This window comes from Nicotiana tomentosiformis, chromosome 7 (genome assembly GCF_000390325.3).
Source record: "Nicotiana tomentosiformis chromosome 7, ASM39032v3, whole genome shotgun sequence".
NCBI lineage: Eukaryota > Viridiplantae > Streptophyta > Magnoliopsida > Solanales > Solanaceae > Nicotiana > Nicotiana tomentosiformis.
In genome coordinates, this window is record NC_090818.1 from 14,819,525 (window position 1) to 14,828,890 (window position 9,366).

A 9,366-nucleotide genomic window follows, 5' to 3' on the forward strand; every position below is an offset into this window, starting at 1 on the left:
CTACACGGGACCTCAACACATGGGCGAATAATCAAGCCATCTCAATCCGTAACAACTCCCACAGTTCGCAACCAAATGAATAGAGTGCCTTCCAGGCACAAACTCTCACATCAACGATAGTACCAGAATCTCCGTACCCGATTTTGATTCCCCAATAACCAAATAACTAACACGTCACACTTATACGATCTTCCCGTGGGATATACTCCCACAACCTTTCGCATCAGGCAGCCAAATCTGAATATCAATGGACATCAACCATGCTATTTTTTTTACAGTACTAGCCAAACATCCACATTTCAACACCCCAACACTACTACCACAACATAGACCATTCTCCGACTGCCTGACAATAGTGCCACCATACACTGAACATCTAAAATCCTCCCCCGCTCCTCTGATCTTATGACATTCTTATCAAAACCAAATCACAACCTTGATCCTCAACTTCCAATTTCCATACCGCTCACCGCACTTATCATGCCGCTACGCGATAATACATGTATTCACTATAACCCTTGAATTACTAGTAGAATAAACACTTCACGGGTTACAAACCTTTCACTTAGCTCATTTCAGAAGGACCAATGCAACACACAACCGAATTCCCAAATCATAGAAAAATACAACTTCAAACAGTGATCTAAAGCGTCATAACTCTTCCAGAATCCATTTACAAAACAAAGCCATTTGAATCAACTACCTCCCAAATCAATCAGGTCATGATGGCTATCAAGCCCGCACGTACAACCACAAACCACATATATAACCTCACACATCGAAGGAACTGATCATTGCCACAACCATACTGATTCAACCATTACTAACCGACCCAACTTCTTTCAATGTACTCTTGACCTGTCTTAGAAATATAATAGCTCCATTCACAACATAATGAATTCAATCCGCACTCATCCTGAGTGACCCGAATCGCGAGACTACATTGTCTCAATACCCATGAATCATCTCATACCTCCTTACGCGCACACTAGCATCTTCAACTGGTATACTCATTCTACATGACCACCTACAAATCCAAAGCTATTTCTTCCTTCCTCCAATACTGCATCGTATACCCGGCGATAACATAGAACACTCCAAGTCCCGTTCACCATCCATTGCAGAAACTCGATCCTTAACGTCCAATTTCACTCCTCTATTTGAGGATATGAAAACGTCGATGCAATATTAATACCCAACAAAGAGTCAGGGTTGATTTTCCATAGGGAGCTATACGTGGGATTTAGGAGTATATATTATATTGTATGAGCTTGAATTATCTCAAATTGCACTTCCACAAACTTGGGTTGTTTCTAGGTTTAATTTAAATTAAGATTACAAACTAAGAATTTAAACTAGGAAATTGTTTTTGGTTATTTTTCAAATGATATAAAAGGCCTAGGGCTATGACTTTCACCTAGTTGTTCGCTTAATGGGTTGTAAGCCTTAAAGCTTGTTTTATTGGTCGGAGTGTATTATAGCCATCAACACTTGAGTATCCAGTCAATACCTCTCGGTTAGAGAGTGACTTTGCCCAATTTGGCTTTCTCAAGTCCAAAAGGGTGTTGAAAGAAACGGTTGATAACAAGCTCAAGTCGGGTTTTACTATCTCTAGATTCAACCCTTTAATTGGGACTATCAATATCTTGATTCACCCCAATTCTTTGTTAGCCAAGGTTTCCTAGACTAAATCTATTTTTGTCAAGTAGAGACCAAGTCAAATACGCATGAACTAATATTTGCAACCATTAATTCTACAATTAAAAGCAAGAACAAGGCTAAATAATAAACACTCAACCATAAACAAGCCATAATTCAAACACCCATTAAGTTTACACTAGAGGGTTGGGTCATAGCCCTAGTGAAAATCTAGATACTTTTGCTTAAGACAGAAGAAATAGAAGAAGAAATGATAATTAAACCCATATTGATAATTAGAATAAAGAAATCTATGTTCAAAAAGTTCAAAATGGCAAAAACTACTAAAGAGAGTAAAGAAAAACATCTACTGTATCTGCTGATGTCAAAACTTGACCAAAAAATGTGAAACTCTTGTATTTATACAGAGCTGGAATTTTCGGGCAAAAATTCCCTTTTGGAGGTTCTATGGCCGCACAATTCCATGTGTGGCCCGCACTTTTGCTTCAACCTGACAAGACTGGAATCTTACATCCGCACAATTCTGAACTGCGGCCATATCACTCTCTTTCTTCGATCCGCACATTTCTGAGTGCGGCCGCATATGGCTTTTTTATGGACCGCACAAATGCAACTGCAGCCGCGTGGCTGATCTTCTGCGGTCCGCACTTCCGTTGACAGGTTCTCTGAAAGTTTGCTCTTGCCTAGCTTCTTCGGCCACACATTTCATGTGCGGACCGCACTTCTCACAGATCTCTTATAAGTCCTTCTGCACAATCTGTGGCCACACTTCTCATAGATCTCTAATAAGTTCTTTTGCACAATCTGCACAATGGCATGGAGCTCTTTCTCCGTAATGATGTAGTTGACTTGGGCATTATTTATGGTCTTACTAGCATAGTATACCAGATGAAAAATCTTGTTGATGCGTTGCCCCAAAACAACCCCAGCGCTACATCACTTGCATCGCATATGAGCTCAAAAGGAACACTCCAATTTGGAGCGGTAATAATGGGAGTAGTAGCCCACTTGAACTTTAGCAATTCAAAGGCTTCCATGCAATCATCATTGAAGTGAAACTTAGCATATTTCTCCAAAAGCTTGCACAACGGGTTTACCACTCTAGAGAAATTCTTGATGAAACGCCGGTAAAATCCCGCGTGACCTAAGAAACTCCTCATGACTTTCACTCAAGTTGGAGGTAGAAGTTTAGAAATCACCTCAATCTTTGCCTTGTCGACTTCAATGCCATTATTTGAGATCTTGTGGCCAAGGACAATGCCTTCCTCGACCATGAAATGACATTTCTCCCAATTGAGCACCAAGTTTGTTTCTTCACATCTTGCCAACATTTTATCCAAGTTTGCTAGACAATCATCAAAAGAATTCCTAACCACCAAGAAGTCATCCATGAAGACTTCAAGATAATCCTCCACCATGTCCGTGAAGATCGCTGTCACGACCCAAACCGATGGGCTGTGACGGGTGCCCGAGTTCTACCTACCGAACACCCCTAAGCATAAGTGTAAGATATAAATGTGAAATAAGTGTAGGTCATGCATACCATCTTCCCCTAAACTGCTGAATCGTGTGAATAACGTACTTAAGAAGACATACTCAAAAGATATATATACATATACATGCGGAATACAGTAGGGCGAGCCGACAAGGCCACATACTATCCAACTATACATGACTGTCTACAGACCTCGAATAGAGTGTAAAAACTGTATAAAGAATGGAACTGGGCCCCGCCATACCCATATGTATACAAATGTATCGTACCAAAATTCAATAGCAGCTCCGGATCAAATGGAGCACACCAACTCTCGTTGAGCAAGGATCCTATGATGGGGGACCGTCAGCCTGTCTACCTGCACATGCGGCATGAAACGCAGGACCTCAAGCAATAGGGGCGTCAGTACAAATAATGTACCGAGTATGTAAGGCATAAAAATCAGTATATAAAAGACATGAAAGAAACATGGAGTAAAGGACTCAACCTGTAAGTCTAAATAGCTTTGTGAATCATGAAAAAAATTATAATATTATGTATATGCGTATAATTGTCATATCATGCATAGGTATATGCGTACGTAACATCATCAAGCCTCTAAGGGAATCCCATTATATCATCTCAGCCACCGTGGGAGAAAAGTCAAAAGGTGCTAGCTTGGCACCCTCTCATTTGCCCATCTTCCGATGCTTATATCTTTTTATCCGGATGTTGTATGAATAAATGGTTAATAGTGTTGGAAAATATATTCCAAGACCTTTAATTTGGTATATAATATGTCCCAAAAAGACCTCATATAGCACACAAAATTTATTTCTCAAAAAGCTCTATTACAGGGCAAATCCTTAGTCGATTTTTCCGCAACTTTAATCCGATTTTTCCCAAACATTATATTTTCTATCCAAATATCATATATAGCCATATTATGACTTTAAACCCATTTAAATCATGATTAACAAGTCTTATATTCTTTACGTCACCTTGGGACGCACAGGGTGTAGCAATCTTCCCCCCCCCTAGAAACATTCATCCTCGAATGTTAAACTCGCAGAAATCTATAGAAATTTTGGTAGAGTCTCCTCTGTAACGGTACTACTACCAACCTGTCACACATAAAACCCAACAATACAAATCCACACAGGGCCACAATCATCAATAACACCAATGGCCTCACATGACCAATAACAATAACTAACATAAGAATCAAGTATCATATACGTACCTAAAGGCTGTGATGTCTCAGTATGATCCTCCTCCAGAAGCGGAAACAAGTGAGTATACCTAGTCTTCATTTCTTCTTCAGCTTCCCAAGTCATCTCCTCCACATTATTATTTCTACAAAGTACTTTAACCGAAGCTACATCCTTAGTTCTCAATCTCCGAACTTGTCTATCTAGTATAGCAATGGGAGCTTCCTCATATGATAATTGTTATGTAACCTGAACATCGTCAACTGGAGTGACTTTAGAGGGATCTCTAATACACTTACGTAGAATAGACACATGAAAGACTGGATGTATAGACTCTAAGTTGGAAGGCATGTCTAACTCATATACTATCTGGCCTACTCTGCGTATGATCTTATAAGGTCCAATGTACCGAGGGCTAAGCTTTCCTTTCTTACCAAATCTCATAACGCCTTTCATCAGTGATACCATTAGGAATACCCAGTCGTCTACCTGAAACTCCAAGTCTCGTCGTTGATTATCTGCATAGGACTTCTGACGACTCTGAGCTGCTAATAGCCTTTCCCTTATAAGCTTAATCTTCTCAAATGCATGTTGTACCAACTCTGGTCCTACTAACTTAGTTTCCCCAATATCGAACCATCCGATAGGAGACCTACACTTTCGTCCGTAAAGAGCTTCGTATGGAGCCATCTAAATGATGGAATGATAACTATTATTATATGCGAACTCAATAAGTGGAAGATGATCATCCAGCTACCCTTGAAGTCCATCTTACAAGCCCGTAGCATATCCTCCAGTGTCTGAATAGTACGCTCAGCCTGACCGTCTACCTGGGGATGAAATATTGTACTAAGACTTACTTGAGTCCCAAATCCTTTTTGGAAGGACCTCCAGAAATTAGCTGTAAACTGAGCACCTCTATATGAGATAATAGATATAGGGACACCATGAAGTCGTACTATCTCTTTAATGTAAATCCTTGCATAATATTCTACTGAATACGTAGTCCTGACAGGCAGAAAATAGGTTGATTTTGTAAGTCCATCAACAATAACCCATATAGAATCGAACTTACGTTGGGTACGAGGTAAGACTATGTTGAAATACATATTAATCACTTCCCATTTTCAAGTCGGAATCTCTATAGCCTGCAATAATCCACCGAGTTTCTGATGTTCAATTTTAACTTGCTGACAATTAGGGCACTAAGCAACAAACTTTGCTATATCCTTCTTCATTTTGTCCCACCAGTATATTTCCCTAATATCATGATACATTTTTGTTGCTCCTGGATGAACAGAATAACGAGAATAGTGAGTTTCTCCCATAACCTGCTGGCGCAGCCCTGCCACATTAGGAACACATAATCGACCTCGATATCTGAGGACTCCATCTCCTGTAATCTCAAATGGTGTATTCTTTTTTTAAGGGGTTGTATCTCTGTAATGAGCTAGCACAGGATCTTCATACTGGTGTTCCTTCACTTTAGTTACTAGAGAGGATATTGTCGTGTCCTGAATAGTAACTCCGGTACCACCTGAATCTAGTAATTGAACTCCAAAATTAGCTAGCTGATGAATCTCATGAGCTATCTTAGCCTTCTCTCACTGTAAATATGATTGGCTACCCATAGACCTACTGCTGAGGGCATCGGCTACTATATTCGCCTTCCCTAAATGGTATAAAATATTAATATCATAGTCTTTCAGTAGCTCCAACCATCTCCTTTGGCGTAAATTCAATTCCTTTTGTTTGAAGATATATTGAAGGCTCTTATGATCTGTATAGATATCAACATGAATGCCATACAAATAGTTTCTCCACATCTTTAGTGCATGAATCACCACGGCTAACTCTAAATTATGGGTCCGGTAATTCTTCTCATGCTTTCTTAGTTGTCTAGAAGCATAAGCTACAACCTTACCATGATGCATCAGTACACAACCCATTCCAATGCCCGAAGCGTCACAATAGATAGCATAACCATCGGTACCCTCTGGGAGTGTCAGAACCAGTGCTAAAGTCAATATGTCCTTCAATGCCTGGAAACTCCGCTCACAAGCATCAGTCCACTGAAACTTAGTTTCCTTCTGAATCAACTTTGTCAATGGTGCTGAAAGAGAAGAAAATTCCTCTACAAATCTCATATAATAACCTGCCAAACCCAGGAAGCTATGAATCTCAGTCCGTGTCATGGGTCTAGGCCAAGTCTTCACTGCATCAATCTTCTGTGTATCAACCCGGATACCCTCACATGAAATAATATGACCAAGGAAGGCTACAGATTTCAACTAGAATTCACATTTAGAGAATTTTGCATACAACTTCCTTTCTTCTAGAACTCTGAGTACAGTACGTAAATGATCTGCATGCTCAGACTCTAAATGGGAGTAAACCAAAATATCACCTATAAATACAATCACAAACTAATCTAGAAGGGTCTAAACAGACGGTTCATCAAGTCCATGAATATTGATGGGGCATTGGTCAACTCGAAAGACATAACTCGAAACTCAAAGTGCCCGTATCTTGTCCTGAATGTTGTCTTCGAAATATCTTTCTCTTTAACCCTTACCTGATGGTACCCAGACCTCAAGTCTATCTTCGAAAAACACCTGGCACTCTGCAACTGATCAAATAAATCATCAATTCTCGGGAGCGGGTACTTATTCTTAATTGTCTCCTTATTCTATTGCCTGTAATAAATACACATCCGCAAGGAACCATCTTTCTTTCTCACAAATAACACAGGTGCTCCCTATGTTGATGTACTGGGTTTGTTAAAGCCTTTTTCAAGCAAATCCCTTAGTTGTTCTTTCAACTCTCTCAGTTCTGCAGGTGCCATTCTATACGGAGGAATAGATATCGGCTGGGTATCTGGTAATATGTCAATAGCAAACTCAATCTTCTGCTCTGGCGGAAGTCCTGGAAGCTCATCGGGAAAAACATCGGGAAACGCATTAACCACCGGGATAGACTGAAGGGTCGGTGACTCTGCTTTCACATCCTGTACCCGAACTAAGTGATAGATATAGCCCTTTCCGATCATCTTCCTTGCCTAGAGATAGGAAATAAACCTACCTCTTGGCGACGCAGTATTACCTTTCCACTCCAGCATTGGCTCCCCTGGAAACTAGAACCAACTTTGACCTACAATCAATGTTAGCATAACAAGAAGCCAAACAATCCATACCCATTATAATATCAAATTCCACCATATCTAACTCAATCGGGTCTGCTACTGTAGAACTACTACTATACAGTCTTTATATACCTGTCTAGCTATCACTGGATCCCCAACAGGTGTAGACACCTCAAAAGGTTTAATCAACTTAGGTTCTATCACAAACTTACTAGCAACCAACGGAGTGACGCACGATACGGTAGAACCTGGATCAATAATCAATGCATATACAGCATATGAGGAGGTTGCTAATATACCTATAACAACATTAGGTGATGACTCATGATCCTGTCGACCCGCTAATGCATAAATACAGTTTTGAGGACCGCTCGAGCTAGATGCTCCACTTCTACTTCTACCCCGACCAGATGGTGCTTGTGAACCTTGCCCAGGGGGTCGTACTGATGATGACGAACTGGCTACATATCTCACTGGCTGAACTATACCTACACCACCTCTCGTCGGACAATCTCTCATAACGTGGCCTGGATAACCACAAGTATAACAAACACCAAACCCTACAAGGCACTGCTGAGCACATCATGACAAGGGTGTCCTCATCTGACTTGACTCACCCCTATACTGAGAATTAGAGGCCCTGGAACTTTGACTGGGCCCTGGATAGGTGGAACGATCAAATCTCCTACCGGCAAATTGAGGGGGTGCACTAGCCGATGGCTGGGCTAGATACCTCGGGTGCTGCTATTGCTGACCACCTCAAAACTCACTATAAGGATCTGAAGATCTCGCTCTCTTACTCTGGCCCCTATCATGCTCACGATCGACCCTCTGCTTCTGCTTATGCTCTTCTACACCCTGAGCGTATGCCTGGATACGAGATATATATGCTTGGCTGAAGTGAGAGAGACATGCAGTCATTAAGTAGGTGTGACTCCAACCCCATCACGAACCGGTGAACCCGATCCTCCATCTTAGCTACAGTAGTGGTAGCATACCTAGCCAAAGAATCAAACTGAAGGTTGTACTCCCAAACAGTCATATTACCCTGCCGAAGGGTCAAGAACCTATCAACTCTGGCCCGTCTAAGGTCTGGTGGCAAATAATGATGAAGAAAAGCCTCTATAAACTCTTGCCATACTACTGGAAGGGCATCCTCACCTCTGGATAACTCCCAAGACTCGTTCCAATTAACTGCCACATCCCAAAGTCTATAGGAAGCTAGCTCAATCAACTCAGTCGCAGTGGCCTTCATTACCCTCAAATTCCTCTGTATCTTATCGATAAATACCTGAGGGTCCTCGTTTGGATCTACTCCAGTGAATATCAGTGGGTCAAAATTAATGAAATCACGAACCCTCGCACTGATGACCCTATCTGCATAACCAATACCTACCTCCTGGCGCCGAGCTTGTGCGGCCACTAATCGAGTTAATAGTTGAATATCATCTCTCATCTCCTGACCTAGTGCATCTGGCTGCGGAACTAGGGGTACTGGGGCTGGCACTGGAGCTGGTGCCCCTCGGATCTCCTCCGGAGAGGGTAGAGTATGTGAAGTCTGAGACGGAGTCTCACTATATGACTCTCCCTGAGCCTTGGTAACTCGGGGCGCTCGACTTGTAGTCTCATCATCCACGGACTTGCCCTTCTGGGCGGTTGTAGCCTTCTTGGGCATCGCTGAAAACATAACATATCATTAGGAAAATGTATTCTTATATTGCACAATCTAAGATAAAAAGGGAGGGTAACATCCTATATGTCGTGCAGCCTCCTATTTATAAGTGTGGTGCACAACACACTCATAAACAAGACTCTACTAGACACAGTCTGTAGACAACCCTAGCAAGGAACTGCTCTGATACCACTTTTGTCATGACCCA

At 41.4% G+C, this 9,366-nt stretch overlaps 1 protein-coding gene across 1 annotated transcript; it reads right to left on the reverse strand.

Moving 5' to 3' along the window:
- Positions 1 to 5,768: 5,768 nt before the first annotated feature.
- On the reverse strand, positions 5,769 to 9,161 carry LOC138895273 (uncharacterized). Its single transcript, XM_070179948.1, has 7 exons — positions 8,485 to 9,161; positions 8,287 to 8,381; positions 7,619 to 8,013; positions 7,426 to 7,494; positions 7,117 to 7,351; positions 6,269 to 6,499; positions 5,769 to 5,887 (listed from the first exon to the last, which is right to left on the reverse strand). Exons 1-7 carry the CDS (start codon positions 9,159 to 9,161, stop codon positions 5,769 to 5,771), a joined length of 1,821 nt encoding a protein of 606 aa, XP_070036049.1.
- Positions 9,162 to 9,366: the final 205 nt, after the last annotated feature.